At 37.0% G+C, this 24,496-nt stretch overlaps 1 protein-coding gene across 5 annotated transcripts in view; it reads left to right on the top strand.

Annotated features, from left to right (window-relative positions):
- LOC145499575 (serine/threonine-protein kinase 31-like) overlaps positions 1–24,496 on the top strand; it is a 30,093-nt gene that overhangs the window by 362 nt on the left and 5,235 nt on the right. The window contains exons 2-31 of one of the 5 annotated variants that reach the window (XM_081479101.1): positions 817–869; positions 1,248–1,360; positions 1,551–1,606; positions 1,694–1,744; positions 2,502–2,606; positions 3,249–3,323; positions 3,610–3,762; positions 4,018–4,096; positions 4,880–4,977; positions 6,021–6,046; positions 6,158–6,263; positions 7,088–7,180; positions 7,961–8,004; positions 8,651–8,756; positions 9,262–9,324; positions 9,957–10,082; positions 10,610–10,640; positions 10,992–11,053; positions 11,153–11,242; positions 12,209–12,331; positions 12,678–12,775; positions 13,493–13,526; positions 13,813–13,938; positions 14,675–14,710; positions 15,431–15,499; positions 19,166–19,246; positions 21,572–21,703; positions 22,721–22,834; positions 23,179–23,256; positions 24,336–24,491. In XM_081479101.1, coding sequence (XP_081335227.1) covers positions 817–869; positions 1,248–1,360; positions 1,551–1,606; positions 1,694–1,744; positions 2,502–2,606; positions 3,249–3,323; positions 3,610–3,762; positions 4,018–4,096; positions 4,880–4,977; positions 6,021–6,046; positions 6,158–6,263; positions 7,088–7,180; positions 7,961–8,004; positions 8,651–8,756; positions 9,262–9,324; positions 9,957–10,082; positions 10,610–10,640; positions 10,992–11,053; positions 11,153–11,242; positions 12,209–12,331; positions 12,678–12,775; positions 13,493–13,526; positions 13,813–13,938; positions 14,675–14,710; positions 15,431–15,499; positions 19,166–19,246; positions 21,572–21,703; positions 22,721–22,834; positions 23,179–23,256; positions 24,336–24,491 — 2,577 coding nt within the window. Of the gene's footprint in view, positions 1–816; positions 870–1,247; positions 1,361–1,550; positions 1,607–1,693; positions 1,745–2,501; positions 2,607–3,248; positions 3,324–3,609; positions 3,763–4,017; positions 4,097–4,879; positions 4,978–6,020; positions 6,047–6,157; positions 6,264–7,087; positions 7,181–7,960; positions 8,005–8,650; positions 8,757–9,261; positions 9,325–9,956; positions 10,083–10,609; positions 10,641–10,989; positions 11,054–11,152; positions 11,243–12,208; positions 12,332–12,677; positions 12,776–13,492; positions 13,527–13,812; positions 13,939–14,674; positions 14,711–15,430; positions 15,500–19,165; positions 19,247–21,571; positions 21,704–22,720; positions 22,835–23,178; positions 23,257–24,335; positions 24,492–24,496 lie in introns of all 5 variants that reach the window. The other 4 variants (XM_081479102.1, XM_081479103.1, XM_081479104.1 and 1 more) reach the window with 4 other exon arrangements.

Raw genomic sequence — 24,496 nt, forward strand, 5'->3', positions numbered from 1 at the left:
ATTTCTTTACTAGTTTGTTTGCATGATGAGCTTCACGGAATGTAAAAAGCTTTCTTCGCAGGATTTCGACTGCGATAATTTATCGTCAATGCCGAGCAATCGACAAGCACTAATCTTCGGCCGTCAAATTTGACAGCCGAAAAAAATGTGCGTTCTCCGATGACGACAAGTTACATACTTGTTACAAGAAAACGTCATGAGCTTGTTTGTTTCGGAAAAGCAAAGAAGATATCAACGTTTCATGTTTTAAAGGTCTTTCGTGTAGACTGACCTTTGCAAATATGAAAAATTGTCATTTTTTTTTCACATCTTTCATCTACATCTAGAAGGCTGTTGTGAAATAGGGCACGAATATTTGAACAGAGGTTTTGTTGGCGTCTGAAAAACAAGATGGTTTTGAGAGTTTTTCTTATTTCCGAATCATCTCCAATTAATGATCCGATGACTTCAGATATGGATCCCTGGACAACCAATTTTATGTGGCTCTTTAAATTTGTAATTGTATTCATCAAGTAGACCGCGGTAGAGACTAATAATTCAAATGTGTAATCCTAGATCAGAATTCCAGATATAAAGTTTTCAAGGAGGGTGTAAACAAGTAATTTGTACGGGTCAGTTTCCAGTGCTCACACCAAATCGTTATAAATTTTCTGTTAATGTGTCTGGTCATGTTGCTGACCTTGTCGGGTTTTTGAACTGGGACCCCTCACTTACCTGGAACGCTGTCTCATGGCCTCAACTACGTGTTACGAAAGCCGTCTTTCACTTCAAGGGCAGTTGACTGGTAAGTTGAACAGAAATTTGTTTTAATTGCAGAATTCCTGGGCAAGTTCAGGTGGAGACGTCAGGTCAACAAGTCCAGTTCTGCGGTAATAAGTCTGATATCGGTTTATTATTATTATTTTTTTTAAATTTTTTTTTACAACTGAGTTTCACTCTCTTCACTTAATATTCTCAAGGGAAATGGAAAATACTGTACTGTACGTAGTTAGAGACTGCAAAACCATGCCAAGGGAAAATGATCAGTTTGAGATTGATAGTGAAGAGTTTGAGACAACAGAGTCCAGTAGACTGTAGTTAGCTTCAACGGCTGGATATACTGTAAAAAGTTTCACCAGAACATGTATTATTGTTAATAATAACTACTAGGGTTAAAAGAAACTGAAATTGTCCTTGGCAATACTACATGCACTTGGCATACATGCAGATGTCGTTAATTTGTACATTGTGTTCTTTTTCATGAGAAGTCCACTAACACCCAAGTCGCCAGTCAGTTCATCATCTCCTTGGGCCACTAATTCCAATAACTTCAATGCCATGCCAGAGAAGTTCAGGGCAAGAAGAAAGAGTTCTTTTGAAGGTGGGTTAATGTCCATTTCAAAGCAATTTTATTCAAGCCCTGTACTATCACATCATCAAGTTGACCCTCTGAGGGGCATAATGAACCATCCTGACAACTATTGTATTTTTTATATATTTCCTCAATTTAGAACTTTTCATTTAAGTGTGATCTGTGTTCTTCTACATCTCGTACCTCATTATATTTACAGATGGTGTTGATGCCCGTCCAGCAAGTCCTCATGCAGAGAATGGGGAGTCACATGAGGTGGGTCTTAACTCTTTATTGGAGAGACATTTTTGCATTTGCAAAATTGTAAAGGACTTAACTTGGTCTACCCTTCTATTTTTCCAGGAGAGAATCTTTATAACCCATGTGGAGAGTCCTGTAATGTTCTGGGCACAGGTGTAGTATGTTACATGTATCTCATTTGCGGTGTCGGCTTTCAAGACACTTTGATTCTGTTTGAGCAGTCTTGTAGTGTGATTTTAATTTCAAACTCCATTTCTTAATTTGTATCTTGAGAACTGAATGCAAATTTTATAACTTGTGCCACAACTCTCTGCTATGATGAAAGCCTTCAATTACCAGCCGTGAGACATGTACTTGCAGACGTGTTTTAGCTCAAAGCTGAATGGCTCTAACAGAATGCTTATTATGTTTTACACTTGTAATAATTTTACTTTGTTTTAGGAATAAAGTAGATACTTCAGCACTATTATACATTTACATGTATACAGTCCGACACATGTACACCTACATGTACTGTTACAAGGTTGTATGTTTCAACTGGTTGAAGCCTCAGTAGTCCAGCACTTGAGCAGAAACTCGAATTCCAGGTTGCCCTTGGGACCAGTAGCTCTAAAATTTTGCTTGCCCTTGGCAAGTCTTAGGTTAGTCATTTATGACTTAGTTGGCAGATGACTTGCCTGATCCCTTGTCCATCGGACAAGTGAGAGTGAAAAGTTACTTGCTTAGAAGGGGAATCTACTTGTCCCGGATGGCTGGATGGCGCTATGTCCCTTTACACATTCATGTTAAAACCTTGCTCCTTGTTTACAGCGTTTAAAAATGTTTTTATTTTTTTATTTTTTATTATATAGTTTTAGTTATATTTACAGTAATCTGTATGTGTAATAACAAATCTGAAATTAATTTTTAGACAGCAGAGGAAGAGACAGCTAAAGTGATTGACAAGATGAGCAGTGACCTTCAGATTTACTGCAGAAATAAGCCTTTATTGCAGTCAACTCCACATACTGACAAGGTGCCTACAGCTCTATGTTTACCTTAATTTATATTAAGAGGTAGAAAACATTTTTGGTTTCTATTGTTACAGAAACACCAGTGGAAGTTTGGGAGAATGTGTAGGAGCCAATAGGCAAGTGTTTCCACAGCTTTTTTGAATTCTTTCAAACTGATGTGAGTGTTTCAGCTAACTTAATAGAAACCAGAATAAAATATTTTCTACCTTGTTTTAGAAAACAGCCAACAAAAGTAGTGAACAGCATGACTAGGACAACTTTTCTATGTTTCTGTTGTACTATAGACATAAAATTTTTAACCAGTTAGTGTGCATATTTCCTTGGGCTATTTTGTAAAGGCATGCAATTATGTGGTGCTCACTTTCATTTATTCAAAAGAAAATTTGGGAGTTCATACCACCGAATGCTATTTGCTTTTGCGTTATCTAAATAAGTTGTACATGTAACTAACTTTGTATTTGTTCATGAACTGTTTTGCTTGTTTAGGAAATACTCTGTATACATATTTTAAGTGTAAAATATCTAGCTATCTTGATAGTGCCAACCATTTTATGCATTCAATGTAAACTGGTAATTTAAAAATAAAAACAACAACAAAACTGAAATTTTTGTTGTGCTGTGATATGTATTTGACCTTTCTGCAGGTGTATGGTGGAATTTATCCTGTAGATAAACATTGGTATCGCTGCAGGGTTAAAGAACTTGTGGAGGATGACAAGGTACACGTTTCCAGTTCAATATGTTATAACCTTAGTTAGGCAAACATTTTCCTTAACAGAAAGCTTGTGTGCTGTTGGAAAAATGTTGCCACATTAGTTTGAAAAAGTAGTTTGTTTCATTGGCTTGGTAAGGAGAAGAAAATAATGTGCTTGTTTATGTACATAGCTTGACACAAACAAAAGAGATAATGTAGGTTATACTATTATGGAATTTTTTTTTTTTTTTTTTTTTGCAGTGTGATGCAACTTTTTTCAATGTTTATCTGCTAATTTAATTAATTTTTAGGTTCAAGTACATTTTGTGGACTATGGCAACACTGAAGTTATCAGCCTGAGGTCGATTGTGTTCTTGTCACATGAAATCCTTTCCTTGGTTCCATTTGCACGACTTTATTGCCTTCATGGCGTGGCAGCAACTAACAGTGACTTGTATGACAAGGTGCAGTATATTCTAGAGATCTTATCCACCAACTCCCCTAGCTGATATAAAAATTATATCTACAACAAGGTTTGCAATTTTAATTTCATGTTTTCCACTGATAACAATGGGAGGGAATATATAAATTTTAGAAATTTGGTGCAGGATGAATGCCTTCCTGCTAGAACCAACCTCTTATTTTGAGTATTAATAATATTTTCTCTTACATGTTGCCATTTTCCAGTGCTCAAATTATTTTTATGCTCATTTTTGCAGGGTGTTGATATGATACACAATCTTACTGATGGCAAGCTGTTGACAGTTAAGCTAAAGGAAACCAAGAAATCATTAGATAGTATGTGGATTAAATTTAAATCTGTTCGTTCTGAAAGTCTTCCAGACTTTTAAGCAGATTTCATCATTGATGTTGTCATATTCTGCAATTGTTTTTAATTTGAATGGCTGATTTCCCAAAGATTTCCAACCACTTTCCAGTGATTTCCAAAGATTCTCCAAAAGTTGTTCATTGGCCACACAAGCATTTCTGAAAATTTCCAAAGATTACTGAAGATTCCCAAAGATAACCCAAGGCTTGATAAAAAACTGAATTTCAGCTTTCCCTAAGGACAAGTAGGTTGTAGCTCTCAAATAATGCTTGCGTTGGGTAAGTCGTAGTTTGCTATCTTAATGATTTAGTTGGTAGACGACTTGCCTGAACCCTTACCATCAGGTAAGTGAGAATGAAATGTTACTTATACAGAGGAAAAATCTACTTGTTCCAGATGACTGGACAGCTCTTTTTTTGAGCCCTGTAACTGAGGGTTGCAGAAGAATTCCAAGGAAGATCCGAAGATGTTTTGGTTATATACAAAGAAATTCAAGTACAGTTGAAGAGTCAAAAATAATACCAAAAATGATATTGCACGTGTGCAGAGCTGTTAGTTTTGAGTCACCACTTGAGGGCCTATGAAGCATACTCACCCGTAACAGGTCTTACTGCGGTAATGGCCATTAATGACAGTCCAACATGTGTGGATAAAAATGATATCATCACAAACAGGATAGCATTTTTACTGATTTGCTCCCACTCTATGCCATACATGTAATAATTATTATTGTTGATGTTTTGTATATGTAGTGCCCTGTTCTGTGGAGCTTTGGGATAATTCTGAAGGTGGAGTTGGAAATATTGCAGATGAGTTGATCAAGCAAGGATTAGTTACAGCTACTGGAGAGGTACAGCATAATTTTTCAAATTAATTGTCATCAAAACTTGTTTGAGTTTTGCTTTTTTTGTTTCAGAGGCAAAATTTAATATATCAAGGATGTGATTAACTTGCAAGGTTGAGCCACAAAGCACTAGTATGAAACATCCAGAATTATAGAATTAACTCCTGTGATTTGAAGTATTGGAAATAAACTACACTGTAGAAAGAAAGGAAAAAAGTTTCAAACCAAAAGCAAATTTGACCACAGCGTATACTTAGAGCCCGGGGAGCGGGGAGGGGTACTCCCATATACGGGCTATATAGGTACATGTATGTGCCGGGGAATAGGGTATGGTTTTTGAGGCTCTCGATCCTTAATAAGGGTATCATTTTTGCCCCTGTTGGCATAGTGTTCCCAGTATGATCCTTAGATAGGGTGCCTAAATTGTATCAGTTAAAATAGCAGTGCTTAAACACCCAGTTAAGCAGAAAACAAATGTTCTGTTAAAGTTAAAGTATTAGCAAAGCGATTTTATCAAGATTGTGTTTTTCTGTGGCAGTTCAGTGGTTGACCCGTTCAAGCTATTTTAAGCTTTTGTTTTTCCCTTGCATAGGGTGTCATTTTTTGGGTTTGGGCCTTAAATAGGGTATCAATTTTCGTTTGATTCATCCTTAAATAGGGTCAGGGTTTAAGACCCTTTGTGGCACACACCTACATGTATCCGAAATTTATGGGAGTACCCCCCCCCTCCCCCCTGGGACTTAGAGCAGTTTTCATCGGAGTGTCATGTAAATGGTTCTGCATCTACTGTGCTGCACTACATGATTGGTTCTGGTGCCACTTTTTCATTCTCTCAGGAGTAAATTGAAAACCAATCGTGACTTGTTCACACTTTGTGTTGTATGTGCATTTTGTGCAAGTTTTTGTTGGTTCACCAGATTGTCTGTGTCCTTGTGTTTGGCTAGATTGATTAACTTCCTTTTTATCTTATGACGTTGAGTTGAAAACCACTCTAACAAAAATAGATTTAATATATCAGCACTGCATTTTTTTTCCCTTTCCTGTCTTAGGATGGTCCACCTCCATTGTCTCCAAGGTATGAAAATACTTCCAAGGCTGATATAGAAATACTTCCAGTTAACATAAGTATGTATATTCAGCAGGTAACATGTTATTTATAGGTGCTTTGTTTTTATCTCCTGTTCAGTGGTAATTTGATCCATAGGTCGTCACTCAGTGAAGCTATGAGCAAAGAAATGGAAGAACTGAGAAAAGAAAATGATTCTTTGAGAAATGTCATTAAGATGTATAAAGTAAGCACAGTGCAATGTGATACAGTATGTTCTTATTTTAAACAATTATTGGATGAGGTTTTCTCGATATTGGAATAATCAGGGACAAGGTAATTTGCCTTGAGCAGATAACATTTACCAAGACCTTGATTATTCTGGATACCACCAAAAACCAAATTCAATTATCATTAGTCTGAACAGTGAATGGAGATTTCATGTGTTACTAAAACTTTTGTCTTTCCCTCCATGTTTATTATTATTATTATTATTATTATTGTTGTTGTTGTTGTTATTATTATTGTTATTATTATGTATATGTATATACCAATTTGTATGGAATATGTTAATTAATGTTATGATGATGATAGTAGTATTAGTATTAGTTGTAGTAACCATGATATCATGATTAGAAACATGTTTCACAGGTTTAACAGACATCTGCGTGAAGATCAAATTGAAAGTTTAAATAAATACATAATGATGCTAAAATTTTAAAAAAGTTATTATTATTGTTATCATTATTTTTATTATTATAGTGGAATGTGGAACACTTCCTTGACTTCCTTGTATTTTTTATATTTTCTGCATCATAGTCAGCAATGCTATTGACATGGGAAAGCCTTTACACATGTACAATTATATATGTGACCGCACTTCAGAACTAGCAATTATGCCTGTACATGTACATGTACATGTGACTATTTGCCTATGCTGGAAAGATGGCAGAATGTGATCAGGATTATCTGCAGCTTCATTGTATAATAACACCGCTTATAATATTGAATTCTCTGATTATTACATGATAATTTATCTTGTCTGAATTTGCCCTGTTTGTTTTTCTAAAGGAAAATGAGAAAGCTGTTGATGAATTAAGGAAGTTTTATTCTGCTCAAGCAGTTAAACACAAGGAGAATATGGAACAGGCTGTCAACCACAAGGTACACCTGTATCTGCACTGCAACCTACTTACTATTATATGATACATGTAATTATAATATATAGATTTAGGCCAGCCTAAAAGCATAGCTCCTGGGCCGGGTTGTTCAAAGCCTGATTAAGCTAACCCAGAAAAAGGTAGAATTTTGATTTGAGTTTTGTAACTTTGCGGTGAGGTTTTCTGTATACTGTTTGGCCTTCTGTTTTGAGTTTTAATAATCACCATATATACAAAACAAAACAGCAAAAAACATTTGTATAGAAGAAAAAGTTATAATTTGGTTAACTTTTAATCCTGGGTTAGTGTTAACTGGCTTCCGAACAGTCCTGCCCTGTTTCCAACAAGTTAACCTAGTATGAGCCCGCAATCCAATCGATAACCAGCACTTGGTCAGCAGTCAACTTCAAAAAAACACATAACCTCGAGGAGCTGTAAACTCGAGCCCACGATATGGTCGCGTGATACTGGTCAGCGGGTGATGTCTCTGTCAACCTATTATTTGGAGTATGGCCGTCAAGTTGGGCAACTCCGTTGTCGTGCGTACGCGCCCACAAGCGATTCCGCTAGCCATGATAACCATGTGAAAACCAACTCCTGGTTTTCCTTTTCTTTCCTATATGAGTATGGGGCTCCGCTATAATTATTATTAGGGACTGTCAGAGAAACTGTTGGTTTGAATAGGCCTTGCAGAGAGTTATCCTGTGTGATTCAGCATATGTTTTATTGTAATTATATTGTACATGTTTCGATTACACTATGTACCAATACTGATTTCTTACAGTACTTAGAGTTAGTGAGCAGAGTGAGTGGTCTTAAAGCAATGAGGTAAGGCAGTGTATTGTGTGATACCCAGTAAATTTTTATGTCACTAGAATGTTTGTGTGAGGACAAGTCCCTGGAAATAAACAAGAGACACCACTCCTGACAAAAGCTATCACAGGAGAAAAGTTACTGATTGTCTAAAATCGTTACTGAGTTTGCAACAGAACTTGCTAAAATTGGGGTTTCACTGTCATATTCATGGGAGGCGCTATGACCTCATGGTTAGTGCACTAGTCTCCTGATCGAACGGTCTGGGTTTGAGCTCTGTCGGTGTTCTTGGGCAAGACACTACTCTCACAGTGCCTCTCTCCACACAGGAGTATAAAATAATGGGTACCAGTGAACTTGGGGGTAACCCTGCAATGGACTAGCATCCCATCACTCCTAGTTGCTTCATGCTACAGACACTGGGATAAGCTCTGGCTTGGTGGGCCACTTGGCTTGTATGCAGACTTTACCTACTGTCATATTCAGAAGATCTATAAGCACCCTAGAGTACTACCTGTAAAACAAATATATCAATTTCATTCCCATGGTGTCACTTACGTCTTGTGATGCCTTCAAGTTATTATTTCTTCTGTAGTGCGATGTTGTCTTTTTACCTTTTTATTGCTACATTAAGTTCTTCTTTGGTGTCACTTGCTCACAGAGACACCACTCTTGGAAATGGAAGGACTTCTGTGGTGATCAGGGAAGCAATAGACTTGACGAGAAAAAACAGGATTGATTTGGAGTCATTGAAATCCTTGTGTCAGGTAAAGAGCAAGTACCTCATAAGAATAGAAAATGAGCTTTGGGGCAGATTACATGTAGCCAATCTGCATGTAAACCGAACAAGTACATGTAGTATTAATTTGAAGTAAATGTTCAAAATATTGTTAAAAAGACGCTTAATGGCAGTATAAATCAACTGATGTTTCGGCATTACTGCCTTCTTCAGGGTGTATTAATTTGATCCCTATAGGAATGGCCGTCTTCAGAAGGTTTTTTATTGACATTTTCTATTTGATCAAAAAATTCTGGAAATTAGAAAAATTTTCAAATGTTTGGTTTTACATAAATGTAGTTAGCAGAAACATTTCCAATATAGTACTATCAACCAGAAAATACTGTTCCATTATTTTGTCAATGGAAATTTCCCAAATTCAAACTATAATTCTTGAAAAAAATTGAGTGTACTCTGTGAGAACATACAACCTTCTAGACCGGTAGCAGTAGTACATGATTGTATTTCACTATAAATTTGCTTGTTACATCTAGGTGCGCGAGTCTGAGAGTAATCTCCAAAAAGCGCAAGAGTGTTTAAGTCAGTGTAAAGACAAGGTAATGTTGTGTATACTCAGTGTAGCCAGGTAAATGTGTTTCAACAGCTCTGGTATTGATTTTGCAAATTGAAAATGGGACACGGAAGTGGTAATTTGTTGACATTACTGGTAATAATGTTGATGCAGAATAAATTCTTTTCATAGACAGTTACCTTATAACAAAGGGGTCATTGGGTTTATGGTGAGCACCAAAAATTGAGAACTCCTTCATTATTATTGATTGCTCATAATGTAAAAATTGTGACTTCATGAACTTCAACGGGTTCCCTGCAAGTGCTTTAATGTCCTCCTTCACTTCAGCAGTGACAGAATGTCCAGTGGAAGGTCTCCCTATATTTTGTTGTGACCAAAAAAGTACACATATAGTGTAGTATTCTCTGGGAACAAGCTTGACAATATCTCTGTACTTTTGGTAGTGAAATAACATTACAAGGCAAAGCCACGTCCTGTTTGTTGCTTATTGGCAAATCCCCATTGTTATATGAACAGTGTGACCTTATTTTAAGATTTGGCATTTATAATGTATAACCCATAGGTTGAAGAACAGTGTCATGTAGTTTCACATACAAATTAAATTACCTGTATCAATACTTTGAATATTAATTAATTTTTGCATTGCTTCTGCTGTAGGAGTTGTTAGCAGCTGACATTGTTGCTCAGAGAGACAAGGCAAGAAAAGAGTTATTTTACTCGATTGATTTGTTTTGCCAGGAAGTGGATTTGATACCTCTTCAAGAGCGAGAAACATCCTTACAGGTAATGGGATCCTGTTGAATGAAAAATCTAAAAATAGTTAGTTGCCTATTTTTGGCTTCAAACATGATACTAGGTAGCAAAGTGGAAACTGTAACATTTTACATATTTTACAAATTCACTATACACTGTAATTACCTACATGACTTGTATTGCTATACATGTAATATAAATTTAGATATGTCATTGGTCTGCACTATAACTGTATTAAATATAATTCTGCATGCACAATCTTGCCAAAGATTTGTGAGGAAGAGAAACCCTGCTACTCCTCCATCCCCCAGGAAGAAATGATGCAGCCTGCTACAAGGAACTCTCATTACATTATTAAGTCATGGCCATTTACATTGTACTATTTGCAAACATTGGATGTCTTGTTATCTTTGGCAGTCATGATTTCAGAGTCTTTCGACTGCAAAATTAAAAAAAAAGATTTGTTCACAATTTAGCTAAGTGTTTCTACGTGATGTCTCCAATACTGTTATTTTCCGCTCTTTCTAATCAAAGCGTGTCATGCTCATTCTTTTCAGCATGCACTTAACCAGCTTCAAGAACAAGAAGGTACTTGTTGTTACATGAGAATTGAATACCTTGCAAAATTACTTAGTAGTCAGCTTATTAATATGACCCCCAGCAACTTTCTTTAGGCCTGAACTAAACTTAAGTCAACAATTTTCTTTATTCAAGAAGCATTTTAATCATTTGAATGGTAAAACAACCAAGATCATGACCAAAGTAGTATTCCACCTTCCAAATGTTGGTATGTTAGGACACTTAAACAATGCTCAAACAGTAAAGTTTCCTAGCAACATAATACTGAAAGTTATCTTTGTTATATTTTCAAGTTGTCTATGACAAGAGTAAAGACTTCCCATGTTCCATAATGGTTTAAACTGATGAATAAATTTACAGTTTCAGATGCAGTAGACACCTTGCCAGTTGAAGCAGCTGTGGAAGTGTATGAGGAATGGCAGGTAAAGAAAACTATTAAATTCAACATTAATTTAATGTGTTTAGTCATTTCTCATTTAAAGTAGAAAAGGCAAAAGTGGTTCTTGTTCTTTCTGGTTTAGGAGAGAAGTCGTCAGGACATCACAGATGTCAAGAACAAAGTTAACCAGTGTACAGAGGACCTTGTAACGGCACTCTCAAGTTTACAGCTGGTAAGAAGGTTTATCATGCTTTTTTTACAAAATAAGTGATGACATCGTTTGATATTAAACAAGGTCAATTGAAAGTGTCTTTTTTTTGGACCCCACTAATTGGAACTCTGTTATTTAAAATTCCCTGTTATTTCAAACTCAAAACCATTTCCCCGGATTTGCCCTTTAGTCATTTGCCATTGGTTATATTAAACTCCCACTATTTCGAACTTTTTTCGTTTCCCCTGAGAGTGGTGTAGGTGAGTGTAGGTGGGCTTCAATCAAGGTTTGTTTTGCTATCGTGGTTTTAGAGAGTGAATAAAGAGCTTGTCTTGCCCACAGAGTAGAGATTAGAGAAGGGAAATTTAGTGAAGAATGTTGGGATTAAAAATTTCCCCAAAAGATATACTCGAGTCAATATTGTGTTTATCATTTTGAGTGCTGTAATGATTCCATTTAACATCCTGGTCACTAAATACTACTTGTTTATTAGAGACTGGATGCTTATTTCTTTTGAAAATTCAGTACATCTAAAGGTGATATAATAGTTTACTGTAAGATGACATACTTTCACTCAAGAGCTCTAACAATGTAGTTAATCTGATAATCATAATTTGAGATGAGAAAGCAGACTTACATCATTCTATCAGTCTATATTACATCATTGTCTTGAATGGCACCTTCATTATGAGAACGCTTATTGGAAGGGTGCTCCTTGGAATAGAGCGGTTATTGAAAGTTAGTAATCAGGCAATAACTTTGGTTTTGGTTTTACTACGGTTTGAGATTGGCTGAGTAGTCCAATTGGTAAGTAATTGGTTTGGTTTTGTGTTTTACAACACTCAATTGAAAACCATGCTATTATAAACAACAACAACAACAACAGCACTTAGTGGGGAGTGCTCATTAGAAAGGGGACACTTATTTGAAAATGGTAGATGTTGGTTGTAACTGGGGTCAATTACATAATGTACCTGCACTCAACAGGCCCTGAAAGTATCCCAAGACAGCAGTGAAACAGTCAGTAGACATGCCTCATTTGGTGATCTTGACGCAATGATCAGTTCTTTGTCGTCAGCGATACAAGAAGAAATGGACAAGTCCCAGGTAGAAAGTAACTTGTAGAAACAACACATTTAGGAAACAAAATGATGCAGTAGTGCATAGACTTGATATCGGTCTTTTTTACATGGTACCCTTTAATGATTTGTTTTGTTTGTACATGTAGCATACCAGATGTAGCAGCCTATGTACATCACACAGTCACAAATTTCAATTTTTGCTATGTGTGCTTTTTTATTTCTGGTTGCTGCTATCTTTAATTTTTGCACTTGAACCATAAAGGCTTAAGCTTGATGTCAAGTTAGTGAATATCTTTAGTGACAACTGCCAAGCAAAAACAGATCTTTTGATTATTATTTTATCTATATGAATTGGTTGATTCATTCTTTGTCAGGTATCAGAGGATAAAGAAGCGAAGCAGAAGGTTGACAGTGCGGTCAAAGCTCTGATCATTGGCCTTAAAAGGGAAGTGGCAGATATTCAGGAGTTGAGGTGAACACTTTCTATGGGAATCCTTGTCAGTCAGTCATTTTGTTAAAGTCTATTCGCCATTTCCACATCCCCCATAATAAACCTTGTTTGCCCCCCAAAAATTCTGCATAACCCTTTTTTCCCATTTCTCCTGGGTATTACAGTCGTCCCAAAGGAAACTGAAGACAATGCTTATGCAAAAGTTTGGGGGGCAAACAAGGTGTATTACAGGGGATGTGGAAATGACGAATTGAAAACTGTACTGTGTCGAATTATGCTGTTGTAACCCGGCTGTGAGAGACGTTTAAGTGACCATGTGCTTAAAGTTTTCTCCAAGCTGTATGCAGCATAAGAGAAGATACTCTAAGATTCAACAAAATCAGCCCACATTATGTAACAAGAACAAGACCTTGAATGCTCATGGGCTGAAACAAAATGGCTGGTTTGTGGGGTCACATGACGTGTTTTAGATACTGATGATCTACAACAGAATACAGTATTGTAATTTAAGTGCTTTTTATTATAAGCATGGTTTGTTGATTGTGTCATAACAACTGCACTGGCATGTCCTCTAGTCATAGCCGAACGTGCCATTTCAAACCTGTACCTTTCCAACCAAGACCTATGAATACCGCAACCTAATTAAGAAGAAAATCTCGTTGAAAAGGTATAAGGCATGCAAGCATTCATTTTGGAAGGGTAAAATCTGACAGGTTTTTAAATTTATTTTTTTTTTAGAGATAACCTGGTGTCAAGGTATAAATGCATACAGGTTAGTGTTACTACTGAATCTCTAGATCTTAGACTAAGTGAGTTGTTGTTCGTCATTTATGTTCTTGCAAAAGTTCTTTTGAATACTGTATTGCCTAGTGTGCAACATGATACAGTATATGTAGTTTTTTTTTTAGTTTTTTATGATGTAGTTTTTAGAGCAGTTTAAACAAAACTGTGCATGTCCATTGATTGTTTTCTTGGTTAGTTTTCTTTTATTTTATGGTTTATGTGTTATATTTTGTACTACTTCTCTTATTTAATTTTGATTGATGTTGTTGTGACAGACTGATATGAGTCCATGGCTTGAGACTAAGCCTGATCTTAAGAAAGTGGGGGAGGTCAGAAGAACGATCAAAAGTCTTCGTTCAAGACTTCGTCACAGGCTGGCAGACAAGAAAGACTTGGAAGAGGTTTGTTCAAAGCATTCAATAACATGGAAGGTCGACTGAGATACACAAAATGTAAATCTAGAAAGGAGAAAGTCCTTTTTTGGAGGAATTTGGCTGCAAGATTTTTTATCCATCTGATTGTGGCTTGTGGGCAGAATATAGGTACTGTATGCTCAAAGATGATCAGATCATTTTGCATAGCGAGAAATTCAGCCATTGTGGTTAACATCTTAATGATTTGTTACGCCCATGCCTCAAATGAAGAATAAAATGGCTTACCACCCTTTTATATTGTAGTTGGCCTCTAATTACAAAAAGGGTCGTAACAAGTTTCTGTTAAGTAAGTCTGAAACATTGTCCCAAATTCACGTAAGATACCGTTGTAATTCTTGTGATGAATGATGCCCACAGTCAATAGTGTGTGTAAAATTTTTCAGAATTTGGAAATCTCGTAACGTTATTACTTTCTCTTTCAATGTCTCCAAAGTTGATAGATTTGTGATGTCATCACGTTTTTAACAAATCACATGTAGGTCTGCTAAAGAAAATATTTGGTCATCAAGAGACATATATGATAATGTTATGGTATGAAGAACATCATTTTCTTGTGGGGGACAGGGGATCACCCCGACCAGGAAAGATAACCCCATCTTGCCTGCTTGGGTAGCCAAACAGAGCACATGATTTGGTTTGTCATGCCTGCTCACAGAGCAAGCCATATAACAAGTTATGGTAATCTTTTTTCATTATTTTATAGGGAGATGAGCCCGAAAGTCTTGAAGAACTTCAAAAGGTACTTGCTGGATGTTACCAGAAAACAACTACATTTGTCAGTAGAAACAAAAACCTGTTAAGTTTCTATTAAGCCATGTTTCTCCAGAAGTATTTACTCAATGTAAACAAAGTTGTATAGCGAGGGAAGCATCCAAAGTGTTTATTTTAATGTTAATCGTGTTTCAGTCATGACGTCATATGCTAAAAACGACATCATCCAAAAAGCCTTCAGAATCGTCAAAAAATCATCAAACTAGTTTACAAAAAATCAGACAAAACTTTAGGATGCAAGAACTGCAAATAAAAGTTTGTGACATAAATTCTCTGTAAAATCAAAATCTCACTGAAACAGAAATTTAAGCGTAATAACAACAAATTTCTGTATAACACTATTTGAAAACATGGTCGCCGAATAATCATCCTATGTTATAACCAAACAATTGACATCAAAATGTTCCCTGCCATTCATGTACGTGTATTCTGGGAAAAGGCATTGCGCATTGCTCCCTAAATGCTCTTTAAGCAACATGAGATTGAAATCGTTATGTCTAGGTAGGGGTAAGAAGAGTTTTAATTTATCCATAAGATGCAAGAGAGATGCTACAAGAAAGAATGTAAATTTTGTGCTGTTGATATAGAAAGTGTACACGGCACATCGTGTCGTGGCACGTTCCTGAGACTTATGTACCCTCTTCACTTTCATAAAATAGTTTGTTTTGTTTTTTGTTTTACATTACAGGTGGAGAGTGACATTTCTGACATATATTTGCAACTGCACAAAAGTTTTGAGGATGAAAGTAAAGTTTTGGTAAGTACACATACTACTGGAACAGTCATGAAGGACCAGCTTTGTTTCACGTGTCTATCTTAAACAGAATCTTCACTGAGCTAGGCCTGTAGCTTAATTTACATGTATGATCATCTAAGAACGTAATACAGTCGGACCCTGCTAATAGACCAATTCCGATGTATTAAAATTCAGCCTAACACAATAGACCTCAGTACGAGGCTCTGGGGAATAAACCCCACAAATTCCGTAGTTATTCCCCAGAGCCTCGTACTGAGGTCTATTGTTTTAGGCTGAATTTTAATATATCGAAAACTGGTCTATTCTAAGTACCGAAAATAATGAATGAATATTACAATAACAATAGATATCCCACAATCCTCTGCAATGTATATATTAACATGTTTCCCTCCTTTGTGCACATTTTCTCCTACGACATTACTTGTTTGTGAGCGAAACCAACCTCCCATCCCCGGCATGACGCGGTGTCAGTCCTTCATGCACATGAATATACCGCTGTCCACACTCGTGGACAGCACCCATTTTCACCCCTCCATATCTCATTCTTATATATCTCATTCTTATATATATATATATGTATGTATGTATGTATGTATGTATGTATGTATGTATGTATGTATGTATGTATGTATGTATGTATGTATGTATGTATGTATGTATGTATGTATGTATGTATGTATGTATGTATGTATGTATGTATGTATGTATGTATGTATGTATGTATGTATGTATGTATGTATGTATGTATGTATGTATGTATGTATGTATGTATGTATGTATGTATGTATGTATGTATGTATGTATGTATGTATGTATGTATGTATGTATGTATGTATGTATGTATGTATGTATGTATGTATGTATGTATGTATGTATGTATGTATGTATGTATGTATGTATGTATGTATGTATGTATGTATGTATGTATGTATGTATGTATGTATGTATGTATGTATGTATGTATGTATGTATGTATGTATGTATGTATGTATGTATGTATGTATGTATGTATGTATGTATGTATGTATGTATGTATGTATGTATGTATGTATGTATGTATGTATGTATGTATGTATGTATGTATGTATGTATGTATGTATGTATGTATGTATGTATGTATGTATGTATGTATGTATGTATGTATGTATGTATGTATGTATGTATGTATGTATGTATGTATGTATGTATGTATGTATGTATGTATGTATGTATGTATGTATGTATGTATGTATGTATGTATGTATGTATGTATGTATGTATGTATGTATGTATGTATGTATGTATGTATGTATGTATGTATGTATGTATGTATGTATGTATGTATGTATGTATGTATGTATGTATGTATGTATGTATGTATGTATGTATGTATATATATGTCTGGATTTATGAAAACGGTGTTAAAGACTGAATCAGGTGTTTTTTGATTTTTTTTTTTCTTTCATTTCTTTGTTTTTGTTTTCTGCTTTCGCTATGACAGCAGCTTGTAAATCTTACCTAGCATGAAATGTAGGAACTCCTTGCCGCATGTTTCATTTATTTAGGTATTTTTTTCATTATTTATCGACCCTCCCCCCCCCCCCTTTTTCAATTTGCGTTAAGTTTAGCCCAGGCTACACTCGCCTGAATTCAGTTCGCGCGGTGACTCTGACAAGGAGCGACCGATTAGCGTTCTGTATTTGCTGTCTAAAGGAAGTCTGCCCGAGGACATCATTAAGTCCAGTGAAGGCCCAAGTCTAACGATTTGCTAGTAAGCGTCGTCCATTATCGTACCTGAGGCGGGCCTGAGGACATGTGTAAACTGTACGGGTCACATTTAGTCCCGTAACAGAAGGCCGTTTGCCCTGTGGCGATAATGTTGTGCTTGCTTTAGACAGCAAAAATCTTTCGCCACATCAATTTAGGGCTTAGACGTGCAATGGACTAGACATTTCTAGCTGCTGTTGGCGTCATTTGCTTTGAACTTTGATGTAGCTAAAGACTTAGAAAAAAAATCTGTTGAAATCTGGATGTGCCATTCCGCGCTCGACAAAATTGAAGTACATCCGGGACATTGCTATTTGCGAGCAAAACATGGCCACGAGGAGAGAGAAGAACATGAGTTCAAGCGCTGATCGTGAGTAGAATTTCCTTGTTTTATCAATTTTAGGCGTTCTCGGCTTAGCTAAGTATCAGAACTGTCTGTGATTCGCTAGCGCGGAAGAAATTTATTTGCGTGGCTTCCGGGCGATAATTGACGTAACGACAACATGTTGAGTGTTCGCTTACTGCTAACTATGGCCTAGTTTGTCTGAAGTTCAATCGATTCTCGATGTAGGAAGCTCTTGTTCAGTCCATTTAGGACGATGCAGGCCTTTAGAAAGCGATAGATTAGCTCTCCGCCGCGGTTTTGATATCTGTACGTTCGTGTTGATTTAGACTCCAATTTCATGTTAAAAGCACTCTTAATTAAATTGTACAATTCATGATTCAACGAAAAGACGGTGAATTTAGTCTTCCTGGCTTCAAAAGGCATACAGGAGAGTTATTTGCTGTTATTTGAGCTACGATAAGCCTCGTGGAAAGCTAGCTCTAGGACAGAATTGTAGCAAGTTAGATTATCAGTGACAAGTCAAATTCTATGGCTATGTTTTTGCGAATCCGGTCAGATATTGAAATGAAATGTCACGTAACGGCTACTTTTTGGCTGAAATATAGAGGTAAATAACCGATTCCACTGCTTACCATGCTCTTGTTAGCGTGACTGGCTAATTTAACCCACAGTAAAGACATAGTGAGGTCATTTAGGTGAAATCGCAGAGGTTAAGCCTGTCTAAATTAGTGCCGCGGCGAACCAAATGATCAATTTAGCTCTAATTTAGTTTTGTTTGGCTCGTTCGACTCATTTTGCAGCGACTTTAAAGGCTTGTATAGGCATGGTATGGACTCTATTAAGAGTACACGAGGTAGATAGCACTCTCGGTGCGACATGGCCATATTTATGTACATTTTCTAACCGTTTTTTCAAAAACATGCCCGCTATTTTGGTGCAAAGTCTTTAACACGGTTTTCATAAATTCAGACATATATATATTCATGTGTATTGAAGGTACTTTGAATATACTACTATTCGAACTCGGTCACTTCGAATTTGCCGTTATTTCGACAAAACCATTTTTCTAGTCCTCTAGGATTTGCCCTTCAATAATTTACTATCGGCTATTTCGAACTATTTTTCGTTTCCCCTGAGAGTTCAAAATAGCGGGGTTCAACTGTACCAAAAACCAGGTATTATTTATTTATTTATTTATTTATTTATTTATTAGTTTGCTTGTTTGTTTATTTATTGGTTTGCTTGTTTCGTTTATTTAATTTATTTTTATAATATAGTTAGGACCCTGCGCGCGCTCTGATTGATCAAAAACCCATGTTTTATCATAGTATAAAACATAGAAAAAGCTTGTTTTATTGTTTTTCGTCACATAACCTCTATATCATAAAGCAAATGAAGAAGCCTAAGCCGTGTATTACACTGTGATAAAACACGACGGGCATTTGAGAACACGAGGGAAATGTAGAAAACACGAGCCGCAGGCGAGTGTTTTCTACATTTCGCGAGTGTAATACACGGCTTAGGCTTCTTTATTTGTTAAGTAATAAACATAATTGCATATTTTCTTACGGCAGGCGGAATTGGCCAACTTAACATCAGAACACTTCCCTGAACTTCCAATAGCTCATCCTGAACTAGGAATTTCAGAGTGTTTGGTAAGCATTGTCTGTGTCAATGGGCCATTTCCGAGTTGCCTTGTGCCTCTGTTTGAAAACGAGTTCCCGTGCAAAGCCTTTCATGTGAAAATGAGTTTGATTTGCATGAAAATGAACCTTGTAAGCTGAACACACTTTCATATGAAAGGTTTTGCACGGAGACTCGTTCTGGATCAGAGACAAAAAGGCAACTTATACCAGAGCCCGAATTTTCTACAAGCAGATAGTCAACGGGACGCAACCAAAGTTGACTATCAGTCGTAGATAACAAGGGCGAGTAGTCTAATTGTTTAGTATAAATTTACGGTAGTCTCATTGCCCAAAAATGTCAAGTAATGTGTAGAAAGACCTGTTTTTTTGTCACATCAGGCAATTAAATTAAATTAAATTAAGGTGGCTCGTACCAGTTTTCAGGTTTTTGACAGCTCGTAACTTTGTAAGAATAGAACAAAAATTCAGACCAGGGCCACTGTAATATTTTTGTAGGTTTGGATTATATAATTTATACTTGACCTAAAACAGCTGTTATTTTGTCGTCAGCAGTTACCATGGCAACATTCCAAAAGGATTTTCCAGACCTGATTTTTCGCTTATGTCACTAATAACTGAAAAATTAACCCGGTGACCCCGAGTTGTTTTTAATCAATAGCTTTTGGCATCTGAAAATGAAAATGCACAACAATTTTAAAATAATTTTACGGAGCTGATTTCTTGTAAACTTGGAAAAACGACAATTTGCACTTTGTGCAAATCTCCTTCCGTAGAATTTTTTTTTTTTTTTCTGACGTTTCCTCTCAATAATAATACTATGTTAAAACAATAAAAAGGAGGGGTTACCGGGCTTGTTTTCATGTAAAAGCCTTCGCGAGTTCCGTTATTCCCACGCGCGTAGACACGCATTCAAAAATCCAGACTTTATAAGATCAGCAGTTGCTCATGAGCTGTTTTGACTACCGCTGACTGCTTCGTGTGCCCGCGCGGGCGAGCGGGCTCCGAACAGGCGTTTTGTTTTGTTTGCTGCTAAAACAATTGCAGTTGTAGTTGTCGTTAAAGACAAACTCCTGGGCTTACTCTGTAGGATTTTTACACAAATTCTGGGTAGATTTGCTATGTTTTGCGAGTCCTTTATACGCTACCGGTAGCTGTCACGATCAATCGAGTTGTCTTGGAAATTTGGGAAACATTGAATTCCCGAAACAATTTTTCTTAAATACACAGAATTGACTCAAGTTGTTCTAGCAGGTGAAACCTCCTTTATATGTGATATTTCGTCTCCAACAGTACAAAAGTGACCTTGCGCGAAAAAAGCCGCGCGCCGCCATATTTGTTTTGGTCTTTCGGGTTTTAAATCTCGCGCCTCTATCGTGCGTGTTACTCACGCGTGACGGAGGATGGTGATCTACTCCCCGCGCGAGAAAACTGGTACCAGCCACCTTAATTCAAAGTTTTTCAAACATTGCGCGCGAGGTGCATTGGTGCGTGTAGAAAATACATCACCTGTGCAACTGTTCTCTATTTAAACAATAGAATGTTTCTGTCGAGGAACTATCGGCTGATAGTTGCCCCGCGGAAATTTGATGTTCTTAAAACAAATATTTGCCCGAGAAGCGAAGCTTCGAGGGCAAATATGCTAGTTTTAAGAACATCAAAATTCCAAGGGGCAACTATCAGACCGATAGTTCCGAGACATAAACACTCTATTGTCTTTATTGTTCACCACTAAATTTTCTTCCGCGCGCTGGTTCAAAAATCATATTGATTATTTTCAACTTTTTCAGATGAAAGCCGTAAAAGTCAAATGTAAAATTTGAAAAAGAAAACCGACAAAAACCCACTTAATACAATTTAAATTGTTTATTTTCTATAAACCCGCTTGTTTACAGAAAAAAGTTTCACGGACGAGCACTATCCATCCGGGTATTTTCCGCGGACGGGCACTATGGGCTGATAGTGTCTCTCCGCGGACGAACGCTATCGCGTCACGTGATCGATTTAAACCAATAACAATCAGAGAAAATTTAGTGGTGAACTATAACAGCAGATAGAAGACGGTAACAGAGCCCATCAAATTCAGGGATTCACAATAGACTGCGGTAAATTTAAAAACTCGCAAGAAAACGACAAAAAAAAAAACAAGAAAATGCGCGGATTTCCAATAGAACACAGCTGAGTGTTTACAAACAATAATCAAATTATGAGTTCTAATTTTCTATCCCGTGTGTAGATAGTGAGTAGCGTGGTTAGTAAGAGAACGGCATTCTTGATAGAACACTAGTGGATTTATACTTAGTAATGATAGGAAGTATCTTTTTTTTCATCCTGTAGGCATCTAACGGGCTGGTGAAACCAGGACGAGAGTTAGAACATTATCCTCACCACGACTCTGTACCTTCTGTTAGCCATGACAAGTGTTCTGTCATCAAGACGGAATTTACTGGAAAACGTTGCATACTGAAGGTATACCTAACTAACATTTAAACTTTTTTGAGTGAGTTAATACCTTAATCTGCACCAAAGAGAACACTAATTTGATTGTGTTATCTTGTACCTTCAGATGGTAGCGAAAGTAAGGACGTCATCCGGGAATCCGGGAATCCGGAAATCTTGCTCTCCCTGGGAAGCCTTGGGCATGTGTAATAACACTCGTCATGTGACTTCGATATAGGAGAATCCTTGCTTGCAATATTTGCCTCATTGGGATAGGCGATTCAGTGTTTGTGATGGAGCTACAAAGATATCAGTTCTGAATATTGAAAGGCATAGCGCGATTAAATGTCCCAAGGAATTTGAGGCGCGATGTATTGAAGACTTTTTGTGCAAAGCGGGCTTAAAAAGCTCAAAATTTTACGAACAATGTATAGCTTACTGGTGACTTTGTCACCCAAAACATTTTGAAGTTTTTGACACCCATTTCCCCACGCGCATTACACTCAAAGAGCCGTATATTTCGCCATTTACTAAGTTTCACAAACTCTTTAAATGTCTAGAGTCAATTTGTACTAAGCATGATGCCTTCTCGGCGCAAAGTCGTATGTTAATGAGGAAAAATGATACGATGTTAGTATAATCCGATATAATCATAGTGGTAATAATTTAGGGAATAAATCGCTTTGCAGTGTCTTGCTGAAATGCAGACGATAGCTTTGTTTTAGCGAATTTAAGAGTATTTCTAAATTAACCGTATAGCAAAATTGAAAAGCTGGTGTCTTGGTGATTGCCTGCCTGGTGATCAAGGTTCACCTTCCTGACTGGAGTATGAACATAAATAATACTGTTAAAAATATACTGTGGAATCCCAAGTTTTCGAAATTGGTTTGAAAAACCGGTTAGTTCAAGAAATTGGGGATCAAATTACAGTGTTTGACTGAGAGGAGGGGAAGGATATTTGGTTTTGGAAGGTTAAAAAATTGGAAGGTTTGGGAAATCGGGATTGACACCCCTTTAGACTCTGGTAACACTTGTTGTATTTCACAGGAGCTGAATATAGACAGAAAGGTGGGAGGCATTGAAACTCTGCAAAGAAAAGCTGTTGACTACCACAGTGTTGATAACCCTTTCCTGATGTCCTTGGATGCTTTCTTTGTCAAGGTATTTATGAGGCATCAAGAACTATGCCGCAAGTATTGTGACAATGATCAGCTAATTAGGGTCAATTTTAATTGGATTAGAGGGTAAGTGCTATAAAAAGGTAGCAGAAGAGGAGGGTGGTAATCTCAACTGCAGCAAGGAGGTCACCGTGGGAGCCCAGACACTGCCCACCTCAAGAAATGTGCAATGTGCCATAAGTATACTATTAAGACAGTGAGCAGCTACGAGAATCAATGTTATGCCTTCAGCGTTTAAACACGCTACTTCAACTGGTGTTAAGAACTGCTTGGATGCATAACAGTGTTGCATTATTGATTGTTCTGCTTAATGTTTTTCATTAATAGGGAAACAGGGCATTTGTTCAAATGCCTCTTTTGACTAGCGCTGAAGAATGGCTTGCATCTCATGAGTGTTCGTCGGAGGTAAGCTTGAATTCACAGTCGGGTTATCTGACTGACAACAACAACAACAACAACAACAACAACAACAACAACAACAACAACAACACGTTTATTTAGCTTCAGTTACAAATATGATGTAAAAAATAGAGGACCATAGCTGGTAAAACATAGCTTAGGGCAGGAACCAGCTAGCTCTGAAGTGCGCCCCAGAAGGTAGCTAGTGCTTTCCAATTTTGAAGGGGGAGACGCGCATAGTGGAGAGGGCCGATGGTGATTTATTTATATAACTTCGCCTAACTAAAATGCTAACTTATATACATTGAAAATCCATTAGACAGAGAGACCACTACAGCGTAACCAATTACAGTGGATCCCAGGGTAGTGATAAGAATTAAACTTAAGCTACTCATATATAAACAAGAAGAATCAAAAGGAAACAAAAAAGTTCAAATTGCTAGAAACAACCCGACAGCGGGCACAGAAGAGACCTCCCTATGTTGCACCTGGGACAGATTGTTCTCTAGGTTCTTAGGTCATCAACGTCGTACAGATCTAAAGCCCTGTTGTAATATTGAAGTAGTAAACCTTTAAATGAGGTTAGAGAGATGTAACTTGTACGTAACTCAGTGGGCAGAACATTCAGAACAGAACATGTGCGGCACGCGCGTATGAAAAATGATGTGATAAAAGCAACTTAGTTTCGTCTACTTTTATTTGGTCAATTTGTACCACTCATGATCTTTTAGTCTCGATTTCCCATTAATTTTAAGTTTAGAGAAAACTGCTTTGAAGGTGATTTAATGACCATTTGCTACACGACTGGGAAATCTGTAGGGCTAAATTAACAACAGCGTGGGAAGTTTTAAATTGCGATCGAAATTGATTCCTTTCTTTGCGAAATCCACGTATCCCAATATCCCAAGGCTAACTTTTGTTAGGACCAGTTCCAGTCACTCCTATACAACAGGTAATATCACTGATACAAGAAACAAATTATCAGGTGTAGTCAGCGTAGTAAGGGGATCTTTCTTGTGTGGAATGCCCCTTTCACTCGTGACTGAGAGGAAACAGAAACGTTCAGCGATGTACATTTCTTGCAGGATATCACGCTGATTTTGAGAGACATTCTTGATGCTTTGAACTCACTACATTTAAAAAACATTTGCCACGGCTGTGTGCAGCTTCAAAGTGTATTCGTAGAGAAGAGGTCTGGAGAGTACAGAGGAGTACTTGACTTTTTTCCGTTTACCAACTCGGTAAG

Source organism: Orbicella franksi, chromosome 10 (assembly GCF_964199315.1).
Source record: "Orbicella franksi chromosome 10, jaOrbFran1.1, whole genome shotgun sequence".
NCBI lineage: Eukaryota > Metazoa > Cnidaria > Anthozoa > Scleractinia > Merulinidae > Orbicella > Orbicella franksi.